The 21,551-nt window shown below is 39.2% G+C and overlaps 1 protein-coding gene across 1 annotated transcript in view; it reads right to left on the bottom strand.

The window, feature by feature from the left end:
• Positions 1-21,551, bottom strand: part of trabd2b (TraB domain containing 2B) — a 424,563-nt gene that overhangs the window by 12,761 nt on the left and 390,251 nt on the right. Inside the window, exon 6 of the mRNA XM_008116345.3 lies at positions 14,246-14,503. Within this exon, the coding sequence (XP_008114552.1) occupies positions 14,246-14,503 (258 nt within the window). The remainder of the gene's footprint in view (positions 1-14,245; positions 14,504-21,551) is intronic.

The following is a 21,551-nucleotide window of genomic DNA, read 5'->3' as shown; positions in this document are numbered from 1 at the left end:
GTCTTTATCAACTAATTGTGTGTTGATATATCGCCTCCTTCTCCTCTCATTGCCGCTTGAGCTCCTTTTCTCTCCCTTCGGCTTCTCCTTCCTCCCTTCTTTAGGCTGTAAATTGTAATTTTTTATGATTTATAATATTATTTTAGAGTTTATTGAAAAACCGCAGAACAGCGAATCCGCAAAAAGCGAACCGCGAAGTAGTGAGGGAACACTATATTTGTTGTTAACCTCTCAGAGTCCCCTCAAGGAAATAGGGCAGGATATAAATAACATTTTTTAAAATAATAATAATAATAGTTCATGTGTCTTCATTTCTAAGGTCGCACTTAAACATTATAGCTTTTGTAGAGTTTTATCATTTCCCATTGTGCTTTGTTAATAGCCCTAAAAATTTGCCAGTAGTTGTTCTTTCAATGTTGTCTCTGTTTGAACCATTCTAGATTTAGCTATTAAAGCAGACAACCTAACTGCATCCTTGCCTGTTCTTTTAACTTTCCAACCTTGTCTTAAATAATCTACAAAGCCCCACAAAAAAAAATTGCCACCACATAATCAATAATCTTAACATGGAGAATGACTAGGCCTGTCTTCATCTACTGCTGAAAACTTGGACATTTGTTTTTATAATCTAACAATCATGTTTTTTTTTTTTAAAAAGGCCCATGTTCTTTGCCTATTTCAGTTACATTGTGAAGTGGCAGAAACATCTCTGGAGAATTCCCCATATTTGAAATATGGTGTCCACTGAGAATAAGAACAAGAATTAGGTTAATTCAGACAACTGCAGAGGGGTGAAAGCCTTGTAAAATCCAATAACCTTTGAAGCTTGCTCTCCAAATGAGTTCTCCATCCTCAACCTAATGATTTAAAGATGTGAGAGTCCTTTCTGATTTGGAAACAACAAAAAAATCATCCTTATTAAAACCAGTCTGTCAGGAAACAATATATCACTGCTTTTTAAAAAAGGACTTCAAAATTACTATAACCGTTCAAGGTTATGTAGCTGAAAAACTGCATGAATTCTCATGAAGTGTCTGTGTGGTCCACAGGCAGGAGATGACAACTTTAAGTCTTCCTTTTGCCTTTCTCCCCACTACCTCAGAAATGCTTTGATGCTTTTCTAATATTTTGGAAACATCCCTTCATAATTTTATATCATGACTTACCACCACAGTCGACACAGCCTCCCCTTCAGAGACAAGAATTTCTCTGTGTGTCATTTATTTTGCCAGCTCTTCACAGACATCAAAGGAAGAATGAATTCCATAACTGTCACACATTTTGGGTGGTGATATTGTCTCATAAATATCTACATGCTAATGTCAGGGGGTGAAATTCTGGAATCATTTAGATGTGCAAAAGCTAGTGTCATATCCCAGCCACCTTTGGTTTCTGAACCTGATTCAGAAATGAACTTTGACCAGGATGAAGCTTGTTCTGACTTTTTACCTAGTCTGCAGAGCTCCTTCCAATTACAGCTGCCGGCTGTTGATAGCTCGGATGAGTCCTTAATTGGGAGAGAAACTGGAAATATTACTCCCATAGCTGAACCAGATGTTCTGAGTTCCCCAGAGAATGTGTCCTTCAACACAAGGGAGTTTCTGCATGTCCAGAGATCAGAAAAACAAGGGCTCCGAAGGAGTAACCGCTTGGCATCTCGAGGGGATAATGGATAGAAGATTCCCTTGGGAACCTCTGGGGAGTTCGGCTTCCCTTCGTTGTGATCAGATCTAAGTTCCATAAAAGTGTCTTGCACTGTGAACACTTTGCGGTGTCAATGTAGCTATTCCCTGAGAACAGTTCACCGACTCTAGCTCCTAATTCTACCAAGTCAAGTTTCCTGTTCCTGGCAGCCAAGCCGAGCCGCGACTCCCGAGTAGACTGGAGTAAATCCACTTTCTTGCCTTGTTCCTGAATCAAGTTTGGTTTCAGCTTCGTCTCGTTCCTGCCTTGATTTCAAAGACTTCTTAGTGACTTTGAACTTTGTTATTCAGTCTTGCTTCCTTGTTGTTCCCCGCTCAAGAACTTTCCAACAGTTTTGAGTGTGTTCTGGTTTCTGGACTTTGGACAATAATATTGGACACTTCTCTTCAACTCTTTGGACTAATTCATACCTTTTTACAAAGGACTATTACCCATTCATCCTTTCCACTCATTCATTCCTAAATTTATAATTTTTAATAAAGATATTATATGATTATTGGTCTCTGTCTGGTTTCTAGTGCTCACACTGCCTTGGGGTGCAACAGTTACATTACTTTTGCAATATAAAGACACTGAACATTTCAAAACCAATCAATCAATATGAAGACGAAAGTGATCAATTGATTACCCAGCTAAATGATGACTGGAAATGAAAACTAAAACAAGCTGCAATGATTTGGAGCAGGCCATGAAGATCCTTCCATCACTTGCAAAATTCTGAGCAGAATTTAATGAATTGGTTCAGGCAGAGACTTTGACATGGGTTCAAATTCCAGCTCAGCCCCTAGAGACACACTGGCTGTTCTTGAGCAAGTCAAACACTAAGCCACAAAATAATGCAATGGCAAACTTTTTCTGAATAAATGTCTGAAAAAATATTGCCATGAAAATCTTAGGGTAGGGCTGCTGTAAGTCATAGTTGACATGAAGGCAAAAACAACAATGACAACAACCCTGGGCTTAATGTGGTAAGATGCTCAATTTCCTCTCCAATCTACTTCCCTCCAACAGTCCTAATTTGGCGGGGATAATCATAGTTATTAGTTAGTCCCCTGTTGTTCCACTTTTTCAGCTCCATTTTTTCCAGTTTTTCTCTTATTCTCCCATTTTTCCATTGTCCTCAGCTTACTTCAATTTGTACAAATTGAGAAACAAGTGCAAAACTAATTTTCACTCAGTTAACTCAGTAAGAGAAACAGAGGGGGCTGAATCTTACCCTTCTCACTATGCTCAGACAAAAGCAAACTGTTGCAGTCTGCCATAGATTGTGTGTTCTTCCTCATTATGAAATAATGGAGGGATCTTCAAGGCCTGTTCAAATTCATTGCAGCTTGTTTTCATTTTAATTTGGCTGGCTAATCAACTGCATTCTAAAAGGCTATAAGGATCCATCAGGAAGATAGACCAGAGTTTCTTTTTTGGTACAAATGGAAATTCCTAATTAAGCGTAGATGCAACTATACCTTGTACCATATGATACTCCAGCTATGAAGAATACAACTCAAAATTGCTGGGTATGATATATAAAGACCTATATGGCTTGGGTCCAAGTGGAGAGGTTTTCACCTCTTTCATCACCTTTCCATGGTGGGAACAAGGGAGAGACTTTCTCACAGGCTGCTCCCACACTTTCGATTTACTTCCTCCTCTAGTGAGACTGGGATATCTGCCTCTTTACTCTCCTTCTACTCCAAATCAAAACTTGTTTATTCCATCAGGCTTTTATGAATTGACTCTGATGGGCTTCTAATACTCTACTGTTTCATTGATTTTTAAAATTCTCTTGTTTTAAATGGTTTTAACTTATAGATTACATTGCCTTTTAAATAAATCTTGTCAAATGGTTTTAACTCTACAGATTATATTTTAATAACTTTTGTTTATTTTTACTGATTTTTGAACATTTTTAATCCGTACTCATCTTAACGATTAGTAAACTGACTTACAACCTCTTCACATCCCCCCCCCCAACCCCGATACCCGCACACTCTCCCTCCTTCCCTCATCAGATGGGGACCATGGAATAAAGCATGTTGGCATCCTGTCTGTATCAGATTGGGGAAAGGGCCCAAAGATGAGAGTAGTTCAATTGGAGCTACCCCAAAAACACTTACCTCTCCGTAGCAGTCAAGGAAGCATCTTGCGACACTTCCTTGGCACTTGGAGGGTCAATGGAGCAGGGCCTGCCAAGCCTCATGTGATGGCGTTTGGTAGGCCCTGTCCCCAAAGTGCTGCAAAGGGGCACATTGTCCCAGTGTGATGTAGTGGTTACTCCTGTTACTGGAATCCCATTACTGGAAGCAATAATATTAATAATGATCATAGAAGGAAGAAGAGGAGGAAGAGGAGGCAGAGAAAGAGGAATTACCAAATTGTGTATCCAAGTCGAGAGAGGATGAATGTCCCGGCAATGCAATCTCAACTTCCTGTCCTTCCCCTTTTCTGCTCAAGTTCCAATGGTTTTTTTAAAAAAACCTTTTACCCCATAGTCAATAGCAGTGACCTAAGAAACTAGCTGGCTCACCCCACGTATAGGAAGTTAAATTGGTAGCTGATTAAGTTTAAAATCATAGTCAGACCATCTCATAATATGTTTCATGTGTAAAATTAGCAGGTTTCAAGAATTAAAGTGGGAAATGGGCTGTCACTCTACAAAATTCATTACAGGTTGTTGAGCGTAATGCAAAATGATGCCCTTTCAGCTGTATGGTTCTTAGCATTCACCAGAACTCTTTATCTCAGTCTCCTCTGAGGCATGATCACATACTTTTGAAACAAACAAACAATTCATCTCTACCTAACTACAAAGATAAATGGGATGCAGAACAATTCCACAATGGAAAGTTCAAGGCAAGAACAGAACCTAATGTTTAATCATTATAGACAACAAAAAAACTTGTGGATAATTATGTATTAAACATCTTCTTAAATCAAGTTTTATGACCCATGTATATTAGGCACATTAGCCTTGCTTGAAATGGGTTTCCTTCTTTCTTTGTGTATTTGATAGAAAGTGGGCTACCCTCTACCAGAAGGTGCCTACATGCCCCAACCAGGTGCTAACTCATAAAGAGTCATTGTTAGAGGTTTCAAACCTTTTCTCAAGGAACATTTGGCAAGTGAAAGCTGTGGGATCTATAAAAATAAATGAAGTGGCTCCTATTTAGAATTAAAAGCTCCCACTTCAGCATCTTTTATGAAGTTGTTCCCTAAAACCCGTCTGTATTGGTAAACATGTGCACAGATCATATACAAAAGCTACCTCTTCTTCTGAGGTGATCAATAGATATGGGGTCAAGTGCAGATTATTTTTGAGATGGAACACTACAAGTGCTTGCAAAGCTTCTTCCTTCTAGCATTCTTGTAGATCAGTAAAAAAAAAAAACCCCTCACAGAAAAACAGGCGGCGATAGTGATTTCATGGCCAATGCAACTGTCCCAATTTGACAGGGATGATCCTGTCTTCTTATCATTCCATCTTTGCAGTGGCTTTTAAATTGTCCCAGTTTCTATCTCCTTCTCCTATTTTCCCTTTTGCCCTCAGCTTATTTCCATAGAAGCAAACAGAGAAATAAGTGCAAAATTTATTTAATCCAGCCAGGGTAGTAGTAGTAGTAGTAGTAGTAGTAGTAGTAATACTTCTCCTAGAATGCAAGTACCCAGCCTTCCAAGCAGCAAGCCTATTCCATCGTATTCCAGCTCACCAAACAAGGACTCACATAAGAAGAAAACAGCCAGGCTTTGAGGCTGCAAGGCTATTCGCTGCTCTTCTACCTGGCCAACAAATGATTCCCATAAGCCACAGCAACGTGTGGCCAGGCACAACTAGTTTGACTATAAATCTTTACAGTTCAAGCTAGCATTAAACCCCCAATGTGGAAGGAAACATAATGCAAATCTAATTTTAAAAATAATTAAAATACAATACAACACACTAGAGTTAAAGAAAAATGACCAGCAAATCAAGGAGATAAGTCTTGTCATAGAAACTAAAACAACAAGCTTTAAAAAGGAATGGGACAGTAAAAATGATTAATAAAAAATGACAGTGAAGGTGGAGCAGAGCTCCCTGAGGTGAAAATATTTTCCCTTTCTTTGCCAAATAAGCCTAAGGGGACTAAATGGCAGAGGGAGTCCACAGCTTACCCTACCCTTTGTTTATTCAAATATTTTTTCTACTCCAAGACAATATCCAAGTTTAAAACAAAAACATCAAATTAATGTAATGCATGCAAGGAATGGAATGACACAACACAAATTATGAATTTAAAATCTCACCAAACCCTATCCTGTATAAAATTGCCAGTCTTTTTTTTTATTGATCTTGGTAATTGTTGTTCATAATTGGAAGATGATCATGCACAGATTTAATCCAAAGCATGAAAGATAGAGAAGAATTTTCTGGCTGCACTGAATGTCACCCGTTGATGAAAAAAGCACTGGTAAGGATGAATGGCTACCAGTGGGCTTGCTATTACTTTCTGCATGTGGATGTTAATGACCAGAAACATTTGAAATAATATACACATAAGCTCTTTGGTTCTAGTAGGGCACAAAACCCTATTTTACAAAGAGATTTAACAGCCTCTAGTCATTCATTCATCTTCATATCCTGCTTCTGACAGTTTAAACCCCAGAGATATTGTAGACTACCTTACAACTAATTAAAATATGGGCCCATACAATAAATAATGCCCTATAACACACACATTCAAAAGCAATAACATTAATAAAGTGACTAGTATTGTTCTGTATAGTCCTCCCAACCCCTGACAGTGGTACACCCCTGACCTATATATGATCACGAATGAATCAGTGCACAGCTCAGCAATCTTTTAACACAGGAAGCACTCTCCTAAAGACAAATATCACAACCAATGTTTGACAATTTAAAAATGAACCAATTAGATGATTCTTACTAGACAAAGAGTGTTGTAGTTGCGCCAAGGGGCAGTTCTGGTACTACTGGTAAAACTGCTAGTAGGAGGAAAAGGGATAATGTTGAGCAGGTGTTTGATGAGGAACAGCAAGTAAAGCGGATTCGGGAAATACTTATGGCTCCTTCTGAGGATGAAACGTTTGAAGGGTTTTCTAGTGAAGAAGAGTCAATGCTGGAAGATGATGGGTTAATAGAAAGTAGAGGAACTAAGAGGTCAACTCGGGAGCAGGAGTCAGATGAGGAAAGGGAAAGAAAGAAGATCCGGGATATACTTACTTGGAGGGCTGAGGGGCGAGGTTCACATATGAGATCAAGATCAGCTGTGGATAATGATGTCAGGGCGGAGGCCTCATCATCATCGGACTCTGAGGTGTAAATTAAAAGTGGAATTGAAGGTGAAGGTCCCTTGCAAAAGGCAAAGTGTCTTTTTGGGACATTGCTTTGTCACTGCCTGTTCTCCTTGGGTCCTGGCTGTATAGCTTCGTGTTCCTGAATCCAGACTGACTCCTGACGACAATGTTTGTTTCTGCTTTGGCGTTCCTGACTTGGTGTTTCTGGCTTGGCGTTCCTGGCTCCCTTGGCTCCTGAATCCAGTTTGGCTCCTGACGACAGCGTTTGCTCCTGGCTTGGCGATTCCAGCTTGGCGTTTTGGGTTTGGTGTTTCTGGCTTCCTCTGGCTCCTGAATCCGGTCTGGCTCCTGACGATGACAGTGTTTGCTCCTGGCTTGGCGTTTCTGGCTCCTCTTTTGGCTTTTGAACTTGGCTTGGCTTTTGACAATGGTATCGTTTGCACTCATCATTTGTGAGCGTTTTGCTCTTCCTTAACTCTCTGCACCACAGCATAGCATGGCGCTACTTCTAGTGAACGTTTTGGTTGCATTTGAACCGGATTATCAAGCTAGATAATCCGGGTTATTTTTCTGTTCTTGCTTTTCGCCTCTTCTTGGAGCAAAGACATTTACTTTTAGTTGAAACACTGAAGTTAAGTGTTTCTGAGTTCAAAATATCATTTAATAAACATCTGTTAACTTTACTTATTGTGTGTGGCTCTTTAAGAGAAATCTGTATCATGACAAAGAGTTTCATTAAACAGATCATTCAAAAGAGACCCCAGAACCATTATCGGCTGAATCTGAGACAGTATAATATATACTCATAAGCATGCTGGGGATATGGGGAAGTAGACATTTGAAATATATGAAAAGGCTTCGAATAGCATATGTTGTACTAATCCAGTCTTTGCTTTATTGAGGCATATAACAGGATTTAGTGTTGTTATGTGCCTTCAAGTTAACTTTGACTTATGACAACCCTTTCAAAGGATTTTATTTACAAGACTTATTCAGACATTTCTTCAGAGAGGCTTCCCACTGCTTTCCTTTTAGGTTGAGAGAGTCTGATTTGCCCAAGATCACCCGACTGTCAAATGGAAATCTGAATTCGGGCTTTTCCAAAGTCCTACCACCTCTTCACATGAGCCATTTTTGCCTCGTTTTGCTGCTTTGCTTCATGGCAAGGACTGGGCCTGCTGTGTGCTTCTCACACAATGCACAGCAGGGCTCACCCACTTTCTTCCCAAAGTCGGGGGCGCTTCCTCCATGACTACAGGAGGAGAGCATATCTTGTGTATATCCAATGGAGCCCCGCCCCCTCTCTTCAGTCTTACAGGGCCAGAGACCCAGAAGCCAGGACTTCCTGGATGGAAAACCCTCTGCTGGGTTCCAAGCCGTTTGGACTTCGACTGCCTGAATTCAATTGCACTGGTTTCGGGGAAATGACATCCAAAAAATATCAGGAGGCAGTTCAAAGGTTGAATGCCACATACAGAATTTATTTATTTAATTATTTTTTATTGAAGTGTCTACATATTTCAAAAAGAAGGGTTATATTGAGGGTACTGAATTACTTGGGAGTCTAAAAAGGGCTAGAGGGGCCCCCACCTAGTCAGGGGGAAGTGGGGTGGATGGGGGGAGGGAGGGAAGGCTAGGTAAGAGTAGGAAAGAAAAGTGCCACCTCGGGGATAAAGGGGAGTGGGAGGGGGTTTTCTTCGTCTTCCATTCTCTTCTTCGCGGATTAATTTCGGTTATTTATACTGTTTGAATATTGTCCTGGTTTCAGTTCTATTCCTTTTATTTAGAGTCCCCACTTTTGTCTTCTTCTTCTTTGCACTTTTTGCTATATTCTTCAAATTGTTTCTAGTCTGTAATTTTTATCCCCTTTCCTCTGTTTTCCTTTAATAAAAATGTTAATCTGTCCATATCATGTATTTCCTCCATTTTTTCCAGCCATTGTTCCTTTGTTGGTATCTCCTGTGTTTTCCAAAGTTTTGCAAAGGTTATTCTTGCCACTGTATTTATATAAGTAAATAAAATTTCATCATTTGAGTTAAAGTTTGTTTCTGTATCTGTTATTCCCAGTAGGTAATATTCCGCTTTCATTGGGAAAGTCTTTTAAAGTATTTTTTGGGCTTCTGCATGTATTATTTTCCAAAATTTTGTAGTTTTATTGCAGGTCCACCATGTATGGTAGTAAGAGCCAACCTGGATTTTACATTTCTGGCAATTATTTTGGAAATTTTTGTACATTATTCCTAACTTCTTAGGAGTTATGTACCATTGGTGAAACATTTTAAGCCAGTTTTCTTTTAGGTCTGATGCATATGTATATTTTAATTTTTGTTCCAAATTTGTTCCCATTCTGTTAGTTTGATCGGACGTCCAATGTTTTTTGCCCATTTTCTCATACAATTTTTAACCTCCTCCAATTCTGTGGACCATTCTAAAAGTTTGTTATAGATACTTGTTATTTCTTTTTTGTCATTCTTCAGCATTTATTTATTTATTTATATTCCGCTTTTTCTCATCCTCTGAGCCTTTCCACACAGCCATATAACCTGGCATATCAATGCATATAATTCACAATATCTACTTTGAACCGGATTATCCGAGTCCACACTAACATATAATCCAGTTCAATGTGGATTTTATACAGCTGTGTGAAAGGGGCCCCAGATTATCAAGACAGAAACTTCCATAATATCTGCGTTGAACTGGGTTATCTTAGTCGATACTGCCATATATCTCAATCAGGGCCGGTCGGAGATAAATTTAAATATTAAGCGGGGGCGCTGAAAAGCGCCCCCCACCGGCCCCGCCTCCTGCACCCTGGCCCCGCCTCCCACCCAGCGTGCCCTGGCCCCGCCTCCCACGCTGCGTGGGAGGCAGGGCCAGAGCACGCTGGGTGGAAGGCGGGGCCAGGATTGGCCCCGCCTCCCATGCTATTCGCCCTGGCCCCACCTCCCACGCAGCGTGGGAGGCACGGCCAGGGTTGGAAAGAGGGAGGCGCCCGAGGCGGCGGCGTCACGTGGCCTCTATGGTGGGGCCGGCCCTGATCTCAATTCAAAGCAGATTTTTTTTGGATTTTTCAGACTTGATATTCTGGGTTACATGGCTATGTGGGAGGGCTCAGAGTCCACAATGCCATATAACCCAGTTCAAAACAGATAATGTGGGATTTTATTCAGCTGTGTGGAAGGGGCCTCAAAGTGGCTCACAATCAAAAACATTACAACTTAAAATCTTCTTATATAAATATAAATGAAACTGCTTCTTTGTTCAAAATCTCAAATCTCCCAAAATCCTTCACTGATCACTTTGAAAATTGGACACAATATGGCATTCGAAAAGGCACATGTTCTCATGTTTTTACATACTGACTATTATATGTTACACCTGTAACTGGTAAAAATATGTTGTTGTTTTTTTGGAAAAACAACACCATCTGCTGGATGTCAAAGCAACACATGCTATACTACATAATTTATGCTCAATCTTTAGAATTCTGTGGTTCAGATCTACACACGGATTGCTTCTCACATAGACAATTATATGTTGCATATTCTAGAGTCGCCAAACCAGACATTATCTATATATGCACAGACAACGGAACAACAAAAATATTGTATACCCACAAGCATTATTAAATTACATATATTAGAAACCAGCTCTTTTTCTTTTCTTTCTTTTCCATTTAACTAGACTGGGCCACAGCAACGCGTGGCTGGATACAGCTAGTATATAATATATAAGCATTTGTTGGGACTCCACAAGAAAAATTTCCTTTAAAAAGGGGTCCACAGCTGAAAAAGTTTGATAACCCCTGTTATACAATATTTGTAAAAACCTCAAAGGGGATTGTGACACTGACAGGGCTTTAACTTTCATGAGGCATTAACTTTCATGCAAAGAACATAATAAAGGAACACATCTCAAAAATGTACCAAAAAGGTATTTTGGGTAAAAGGTAAAGACAAAAAAATTGGGGAAGTCTCTGACAGTGTATGAACTGAGCAGAATGGTAGCATCTCATCCTGTCACTGCAGAATTAGATAGCCTTCCTTCTTAGATTATGGGTCATCACTGAGTACATCCAGAACCTTATTGTTAGATTCTCTCTTAAAGTATTTTTAAAGGTTACATATTACACTGTTTCTGAAGTACTCTATATTGTCGTGTATATGTTGAGGGTGGATTTTGGGGTCCAAACTATGGATTTTAATATGACCCGTGGATATATTGAGGGTCATTCTGTGGAGAATGAAAAGTGCAATTTCAGCTTTAGTGGCTGCCATTTCCATGATTTCCCTCTATACCCCCGGGCATTCAAAATGGCTAGAAGTAGCATGACAGTGTAGAGAGCAGAGGGGGCATGCACTTCTTTTAGGGTGTCCTGAGATGGAATAAGCTCTCACCTTTTGTCACTCAGAGATGGTTTCTTCTGTGATGAAGTTAATGTACTATAATTATGGTACATTGACCTGTGGATATGTCCACCAACATTTGGGGTAAATTTATTCACTAAAATTTCTAGACTTATACATGAGTATATATACAGCAATACTTTAACAAATGTCAAAGACAGAAATTTTAATTAACATGGAAAACATGTTCAGGAGCTTTAACTAATATACCTTCCACACTCTGAGCAGACAACTAATCTAAAAAAAGCTATGTATAACAAAAGCCATCCAAGGAAAGAGAATGTGTTGGCAAAGGCAATGAGCAGGGAGATTTACTTCTTCCTCACGGAACCTGTCAAGTTCTGCTGTGCCATTATTTTCCTTGCACATCCTGTCTACATTCATCATATTTATCGGAAACTAGGGTTGCCAAGAGCAGATGTTGGCCCACTTGCACAGATGCAGCCTCATGGGTTTGGTCAAGGTATGCTGATCTAGCTAAGAGGTGGATATGATTTTGTTCTTTTAGCTGATTTATGTCTTGAAGCTTCTTGCCAGATGAGGATGAACAAATACATGTGAGTATAATTTAAAGATTATTCAAAAGATTACATAATGCAGTTTGGCTACCTTGAGAATCTTCTTCCCAACACACTTTTCACTCCTGCAGTTTTGTGTCTTTGACAGGGATAAAGGGATTGAGTTTTTATTTCTTTCAAATACAATTTTCATGCTTAAAAAAACAGAATCCAAACGTGCTATTTATTCAAAATAAATTAAAATTAAAAATACAATAGTTGCCAAAAACTGGTGTTTTATTACACTATTTCAACAAGCTGAAGTTATAAAAATTATGATGAGAGGAAGGGCACTTGAAATATGGGAGATTATCTTTATACTTGCTATGTTGCCATCAGTTCCTTGAATTTGACTCTGACTTATGGCAATATTATCCTAGAATGTTGGGAGTTTTTTTTTTTGTTTTTTTTGCAAACTTGCTTCAGAGGTAATGGTATTTGGGTGGGTGGGGGGGCATTTCAAGTCACACCATATCTAAAGGCCTCTTGTGATGAAAGAAAATATTTTGCATATCTTGCATTTGCATCATTATATTCTTGGCAAGGTTTATTCAAAGCAGGGTTGTCTTTGATTTCTTCTGAGGTTGAGAGAGTATAACTTGCTCAAGGTAAACCACTGAGTTTCTATGGCTGGGGAGGATTTGAATCCTAGTTTCTTAAAGTCCTGCCATCTCTTCACATGGGACATTTTTGCCCCATTGTGCCACTTTACTTTGCGGCAAGTACGGGGCCTATGCCATCACACAATGCATGGCATCAAACAATGCATGGCAGGCTCCATCCACTTTCCTTTCAAAGTTGGGGGAAGCACTGAAAAGTGCTTCCCCCACAGCTCCAGCGAGGAAAGTGTAGTTTGGGTAGCTCCAAAGGTGCTACCCATACTTTCCTCCCCGTTTCCCTGTGTGATGGAGAAAAGGGCAGCTGGGCAATGCGCATTGCTGCCCTTTTTGCTATCTGATGGGGGGAGGGAAAGGGTGCCAAAGCACATTTGATGAGGGGAGGACGGAGGGCACACGAGGCACCACAAGCTGCCCCACGGGCCATGTGAAGATGTCCTAGTCCAATACTGAAACCACTATATGATTCTGCCTCTTGCTGAAATAAAAACCAAAGCACAACATTTTCAGTCAGCACTACAACAAAAGATTACTACTAATATTGGAGCAACTTGGCCATATCCTGCTGTGAACCAAACACTTTTAGATTAAACTAGGCTACAAATCCTAGGATTCTGTAGGCTGGATCCAGAGAAGCTGAAATGGAATCACAATACTATAACTGGGTATTGTGAAAAGATCCCTGGTCTGTTTGAAAAACAGCTATGCATCTTCCAAAAAAAAAAAAGCTTCTTCTTTCATAAAGATAAGGACTACATTTTGATACTATGTAAAAACACAGTGGATTTGCACTCCTTTAAGAGAAATTTACTTTTCCAGAACTTTTTAAAGGAAATTTATTATTATAATTTTAAAATGTATATCACACATTTCTCCCAAAATTACAGAAAGTTTATTGTGTCTTCCAATAATCTATATTATATCACTGCATTGTCTCCAAAGCAGGCAACCAGCTGACTGAAATTCCAGCATAATTTATAAGGACTGAAATGATTAGTGCAGTTTATTGCATATGCCTTCCTTTATCACCGGGTATGTGGGTGATACTTGCAAGTGTGGGCACACTTGCAAACATGCACATCTTTAATGCTTAAGCTGCAAAGCTATCATATCTAAGTAACACTGATAGTTGCTAATGTTTGAGTGAGTATCCATTGCCAACATATCTCAAACATGCGCTGTGGCTGGCTTGCCTTCTGTTCATATTGTGGAACGACATGGAAAAAACATAATACCAAAACTGGACAAGTCTGTTTCTCTTTACCTTTTTTGCTCCTAGTTCCTTACAACAACACTGGTACCAGATAGGTCCGCTAATGAGATGGAGGTTAATGACTGCAGGATTACTATGGCCTAGAAACCTGAGTGGCTATGAGCACTTTGGAGGAGAACACAGACAAAGCATCCATATGTGTGAATCTTGCCATGGTAAGAAGGTCATAATAAATGTTCTAGTAAGCTGAATACTGATGTCTGGCCTGTTTTCTCTGCACTTTTATTTTGCCAACTCAGGCAGCTTTTCAAATGCAACTTCCAGTTGTGCACTACAGCTTCCAACCCCTTTTTTTAAAACTTATTGATTAACGATTTCTACAACATTTACATGACACTAAAGGTACCATATGGAAAGGTAAAAACTATCACCTAAGACTCTGTGAATTCAACTTACCCATCTTCTATTCGGACCCATAAGTCATTAAACTGTCTTTGGCGGTGGTTTTTATACTGCTTCTTGTGCCACTTCTTTTGCCGTCCAAACTCCTCCAGCTGACTGATGCTGTCTGGGAGAAGGAGGTGTGGAGAAATGCTGTCTTCTTCACTGGAACCAGGAAGGACTGAAGAAGAAGGTGAGTGCACATGTTCAAAAAACTGTAGAGTAGGTGCAGCTGTTGCATAGGAGCCTCTTGAGGAGGGATTGATGTTTGCCCTGGAAAGCCAAAGAAGTCGTATATGAATCACCATGTTAGAAAGATCCAGATATTATTACATTGATTCATACAAGTAGTATAGTACACAATATGCATTTTATTTGCAAAGTTGCTAGAATGACTGATACATAGTATGGGACTGAATATAAAGTACTAAGAAATCTCTTTTTTCATTTTCCCTGGCCACACAAACTAGCTCTGAAAAAATGTAACTCAGAGCTCATCAATCAAGAACATTGATAAGGGATCTAATAGAAAAATCCTATTTCTGTTAACTGCCTAGGAAGGTCCTTTGGAGAACAATGAAAACCAAATACTCTGTGTTTGGGGAAAGGAGGCTAGACCTAGATACTTCCAAATACTATGAACACTTCAAGAATGCTCTTTAATGAAGAATATTTTTGCCTCATTAAATTTGATTGTTGGTAATACTAAAAAATATTTAAGCCCCATGCCATGATTTTTGACACAATGAGAAGCAATGCCAACCATGAGCTAATCATGCTTTACAGATTCTCCTAAAACCCACAATGGGAATATTTGTCAGTTCCAGACATTTTGAATGCATCCTTCATCTTCTGCCCACATCTACTTTCTTGTATAAAACTCATGTAAGCATGAACAAGGTTGTCACATACGCTAATGCTTAACACTGTTTCTCATCCTCGCCTTTGAAATCTTCTAGCCATAACGGTTAGCATTTGGGAAACTAATATGCTTGCTTGGTAAATCCTTGCACTTTTCATCTCTTGGAACAACTACCTCTCAGGCACTGAAAAAAGGAATTTGTATGATGTCTTTCTTGTCTATAAAAATCCTAAAATATTTAAAAGTGAGCAATTTAATTTTTTTACAAAGAAAACAGAATGCTTCATTGTTTATGAAAGTCCCTTAAAGTCTGCCTGCATCATGGAAGAAAGTCTAATATCTTTAAACAGGCTACAATTCTGAGAATAAATAACTACCACAGAAAGACCTCTGATCTATTTCTGTAACAACAGTTTTGCTAAAACAAGGATGAGGTGAAAATCCAGATAGGAGCCAGGATTCATATACTAGAGTGGAGGATTGCTTTATTTGCTTTATTTTATCTGAGGGCCTAAACACCTCTCAAATGGACATGCTCATCACAAACCATTGTCAAGTGTAACAAAATAAGCACTTCAAGCTGTCTGCAGACTCATCCACATCATTCACGTGGGCAAAGCTCATGCTTGAAATCTATGGCATACAGAGAAATGCACAAGCCAAATGCACAGTCTAATCCACTATTAGATCTGGTCCTTGTTTGCAATAAAGGGAGATTGCTGTTGTTGCTTATCTATGGGGTAGTGAAGGAGAGGGGAGGGAATTCAGATTATAAAGTAGCAGCTGGATTCAACTCAGTGAGGGAGAGAAATAGAAGTGCAGTCATGGATGGAGAACATCCTTTTTTTTCTTTCTCCCAGGAGCCTGGAGCAGATGCATCTTCAGGATCTGAATTGCTTCCTCCTCCCTACTTTTCTCACTGGCAAGAAGCAGCAAGTGCTACTCCTAGAAATTAAAAAACTGCTGGTGAGTGGGTGAGCATAATAAACAGAGCACCAAAAACACCTCCATGTCCCATCAAAAAAGACTTATATGTATGCATTTCACTAACAGGATGCTTAACTCTACTACCAAGAAATTACAAATCACAGCAATGCCATTTTACATTCCTATTTAATGTTTCTATTTTTGGAAGAATGACCTGTCAGGATTTTATTAGTGTGAACTTCTGGTCTTACATCTCTCTCCAAGATTCCCAGATGTGAAATTTGAGATATGGTGCTGATATATACACCATATCTCAAATAGCACTCACAAATTTTCCTGAGTAAAAACCAAGTTTTTGTGCAAGTTTTCCAGTAACAAGACTGAAAAATAATAAAAATGAGCAAGAACCTGACAACTTGCATGTGAAAATGAATTAGAAGAAGATTTATATCCATGGTTTCCAATGCTCTTATGTATAAATGAGTTAGCAAAAACTTTAGGCCCTGATCAGAAGGGGAAACATGATATCCCTTCCCCTTCCATAACTGTTCTCCTCACACAAAAATTGAGGAGAGGACACTCTCCACTAGCCACACTTTATGAAAACAGAAATGCCAATTTTCCAGCATTCCAGCATGTGGAAATGGAAAGTCATCTTCTTGAAGTTGTGTTTCATGTGAAGAGAGCAGTGATGGAGGGAGGCAGGGCTAACATTGTTGTCTATTGTTGTGTGCTTTTATGTCATTTTATGTCATTTCCAACTTATGGTAACAGGTGAACTGATCACAGGAATTTCTTGGTACGATATTTTCATAAGTGTTTCTCTTGCCTTCCTCCAAGGCTGAAAGAACGTGACTTGTCTAAGGTCACCTGGATCAGCAATGATTTGAACCCTGGCCCTCAGAGTCCAATATGCTACACTGGCTTAGAAGTTACAAAGATACCATCAGTTTCAAGTCATACTTCCAGAGGTTACAACATAACATAAATCCCTCCTTATACATTTATTTTACCTACTTTAATAGTGCCTGAATAGAGCTTAAGTCTCATCATCATATGAAACAGAGGGATGTACACAGATCAGTGCCTGATGTTCTGAACCTTATTATTAATAAAAAACTGAAGGTAGATTGAAGCAGCAGTTTGTAGGCATGTGTACAGATCATGCAAAAAACAAAAAAACAAAACAAAAAACAACAACAACTGGTTTTTAAAACACAACAGGACAGGAAAAGTATTCAGAAGAGCTAAAAAGAATAAAGACTCCAAAAAATGTAGCAGAAATGCATGATTAGCTTTTGCTTCCTTAAAGAGTAGATATTTTCTTTCATGGAATATTGGATGGTATATGTCTGAATACTTTCTGGGAAAATGTTCTGTATAATATGAAATTCGAAACTGAGTAAGCAAGCATTATGTATCCAGTTCCAGTTACATGTTTGTTAAATATTTTAGTCCAAATGTCACAATTAATTAATCAACCAAATAAACAAACTTACATAAAATTAATCATCAAATCACTCCAGAAAATAAGTTTAATAGCACTTCTACTCCCCAAAAATAAAACAATTCCACTTTCCTGATTCACTTCAACTTCTGTATCATTCATCTGAGCTCAAATGAAATCTTAATAACTGAGACCGCTGTGTCCCCCAAAGAGATCGACACCTCATCTCACTCTGGGTTCATGTTCTTCATCCTCAATGAAGCTGAAGTACTAGATGCACTACCCCTTTGTTCTTTCTTTATTCACACATCATAGAATGAGACATCTTTACCTAGAATGAGACATCTTTCCTAGAATGTGACATTTCCAGAAATGTGGGTTATTTCTTCTTTTTTTCCAGAAGGAATTGTTCAGTCTTACTCTTTCAGTTTTCTCTGACGAAGATGTAGGTGTTTGCATTGCTACTCTACACCTCCAAAAAATGTTTTTTGCACAAAAATGCATTTTGCAAACAACTCTCATGCAGGAACAATTGGACTTTATTTGAGATCTCCTTTCTCATCAAGAATGAGGATATTTGTAAATGCCCTAGGTTCCCCAGTACAACTTTGGTGGATTCTTGGGCTGGAAGTCCTTTATTTCAACAAGGTTCACTATGATCAATGCATACACATGGCAGCTTGGAACTGGGCCAAGCTTCTTTTTTATTTTACTTAACCCTACATGTAAAGGGATTTCATTGTGGACATGGCATTTCTGAACTGATTTCATATACTGAGCCTACTTTCCAAAATTATGCTTAAAATGTGTGACAATGCAATCAATAAATGTGAAAACATCTGCATTATATCACTGCTTTTAACACAGAAATGGCTACAGGCCATGAGCTATAACATACTGCAACTGTCATCCCACCCACAGGCATCTAAGAAATGTTTTCATGTTTTAAAACTGTGCTGTTTAGGGATTGTATTCATTGAGGACATATATAAAGGATGCAGACTTCAGAATTAGAGTTAAGGTCTTCTTTTTAAAAAAGCCAAGGGAGAAATAGGTTTGTGTGTTTGAATAGAACCAATGTTATATAATATTTTATCCCCCACCCCAAGAAAAATAATTTAAGTTCTTTTACTGTTTAAGAAAACCATTATGCAATAAAGGAAACATTGAGAAAATGAAAACCACTTGTGGTGTCCTTCCTCAGAGCATATTATGTCACTCAGGAAACATCCTCCTTGGCGTGTGCATGTTTGTTTTTTTATTGTAGATTTTCTTGTTTGACTGGAAATGCTTTATCCCTGTGCCAGCTGTCTGAGATGGTATCTTGCCTTTTCATTTGCAGTACTTCCTAAGGGCTGAAGAGTTGTGTAGCAACACCACCTCTTTCCCTTCCCTTTGACAAGTACCACAGATTATGGATGAAACTGTGGATGGCATTCAGCCTAGATTGTAGAACCCACAGTGCTTGTATTTGTGCACTCTTCCATGCCAGAATATTTTGGAAATGCTTTCTCTGGCAGTTTGCTGTCCTGCTGGTCTGATTATTCTCTGCTGACACTGTTGTTTAATGTCATGATAGAAGTTTTGTTTGTGTTGAATGCTGTTTTGGATCTACAATCAAAGGTCTACATTAATAGTATCGAACATTACTTCACACTTAGGATCAAAGGCCCTGAGAAATGCATCTAAAAAGAAAAAAAATGTCCAAATGTGTAGCAAAAGATCACAACAGACATTATTTGATGCTGGACATTATTTTAAGAGAAATATTATCCATTTTCAAAACCTGGAACTCTCTCTGCCTTGCATTTTCCTTCCATAAAATGCACATGTCAAAATCCAACTATGAGTTTTGCATTAGAATGATGAGATCTGCAGTACTTATGAACATGCTGTTCTCTATTGCTTTGATAGTGGATTGTGTATAAGTATGGGAGCAGAGGCTAAAGCATAGCTGTGCCTGGTGAAGACTGCTTCAAGATTATTCCTATGGAAAGTTTGGTGTGGAAAGGGAAGAGAGACCTGAGCTAGGAAGGAGTGTGTTGAATACCACCACTACTGCTATTACTTGGGCAATTGAGAGAAAATTCCAATATTTGACATGCTTTGAGCTTCTTTATATTGTACAAACTAAAAGGTTTTCAGTTCTGATAATACCAAGTATTTTGTGCTTATGTTTTCTGAATAAAGCATCTTGATGTTTCTTGGAGCTTGTGTTTATGAACCAGAATGGTTGGGATATTACAGCAGTGCACCTTATCTCATATTGATTTTTCCACAAAGGTAAAGGTAAAGGTTTCCCTTGACATGAAGTCTAGTCATGTCCGACTCTAGGGAATGGTGCTCATCTCTATTTCTAAGCCAAAGAGCCGGCGTTGTCCGAAGACATCTCTTAGGTCACGTGGCCAGCATGACTGCATGGAGCGCCATTACCTTCCCACAGAAGTAGTACCTATTGATCTACCCACACTTTCATGTATTTGAACTGCTAAGTTGTCAGAATCTGGACCTAATGGTGGGAGTTCACCCTGCTCCCCCAATTCAAATCGCCGACCTTTCAGTCAACAAGTTCAGCAACTCAGCGGTTTAACCCACTGCACCACCAGACAACCTATTCCTGACAAATAGGCGCTATCTATTACTCAGAGAAGGAAAATTAAGCCATTACAACAAGCTTGGGTACTGCTGGCCAATGACTGCTGCTTGTGGCAGGTGCAACCGTTGGCCCTCCACTTTTATGGGTTTAATTTTTGCAGATTTGACTATTTATAAATTTAATTAATATGTTCTTTCTTGGAATCTCTAAATCTTGCAAGGTGAGTCTATAAATCCTAAAGTCACACTGAAAGACATAGACAAAATACTTATTTAATGGCCTCTAGGTCCTCTAGGGCAATACTATGAAGGAGGGGAAACATTCCGATCTTCAAAAAAGGGAAAAAAAGAGGAGCCAAATAATTACCGCCCAGTCAGCCCAACATCAATACCAGGAAAGATTCTGGAGCAGATTGTTAAGAAGGCAGTCTGTAATCACTTAGAAAATAATGCTGTGATTAATAAAATTCAACATGGATTTCTCAAAAACAAGTCATGCCAGAGTTACAAGCTTGGTAGATGCAGGGAATGCTATGAATCCAGAATTTCAGTAAGGTGTATGACAAGACTCCCCCATGATCTTCTTGTAAACAACCTAGTAAAATGTGAACTAGACAATACTACTGTTAGGTGGATCTGTAATTGGTTAAGCGACCGGACCTAAAGGGTCCTCACAAATGGTCCCTCTTCAGCCTGGAAAGAAATGACTAGTGGAGTGCTGCAGAGTTCTGTCCTAGGCCCAGTGCTGCTCAACATCTTTATTAATGACTTATTTGAAGGTTTAGAGGGTGTGCATATCAAGTTTGCAGTTGACACCAATTTGGAAGGGAAAGCTAATACTCCAGGAGACATGATCAATATTCAAAATGACCTCAACAAATTGGAGAGCTGGGCCAAAATTAATGAAATGAATTTCAACAAGGAGAAATGAAAGATACATGGTGTTTTTTTGCCCCTTACAATGCTGGGGCTCATATTCGGTCATAGATCTAGACGCACCCCATCAGATGATGCAGGCCAAGGCCCCACCCAATCAGTGGATGAAGTGGTGAGGAAGTATTGCAAGTAGCTTCCTCACCACAATGATAAGTAATTCATCTTTTGGGTAACTCTAATGGAGCTACCCACTGTTTTTATGCTTTCCTCCTGTCTAATGGGAGAAATGGCAACATGCCAAAGCGCCTTGCTATGCTTTCCCCTGTCTGATGCGGGAAGCGACAGGGCACTAATGTGTCTGGACCCAATATGCCACCCTTCCTCCATGTGATGGGGTGCCTGCAGCTCTCTGTGAGGTGCTACATGCACTGTCCATTTCACCAATGATTGCCAGAGAAATGGGATTGGGGGGGGGGGGGAGTCATCAGTGTGATGAAGTCCTTAGGCAAAAAAAAAATTAAATGCACAGATACAAGATGGATGACATCTGGCTCAACAACAGAACATGTGAAAAAGAGAGACATTGACAAGCTGGAATATGTCCAGAGGAGGCT

Source organism: Anolis carolinensis, chromosome 4, assembly GCF_035594765.1.
Source record: "Anolis carolinensis isolate JA03-04 chromosome 4, rAnoCar3.1.pri, whole genome shotgun sequence".
Lineage (NCBI taxonomy): Eukaryota > Metazoa > Chordata > Lepidosauria > Squamata > Dactyloidae > Anolis > Anolis carolinensis.
This window is presented reverse-complemented; position numbering and strand designations above follow the sequence as displayed.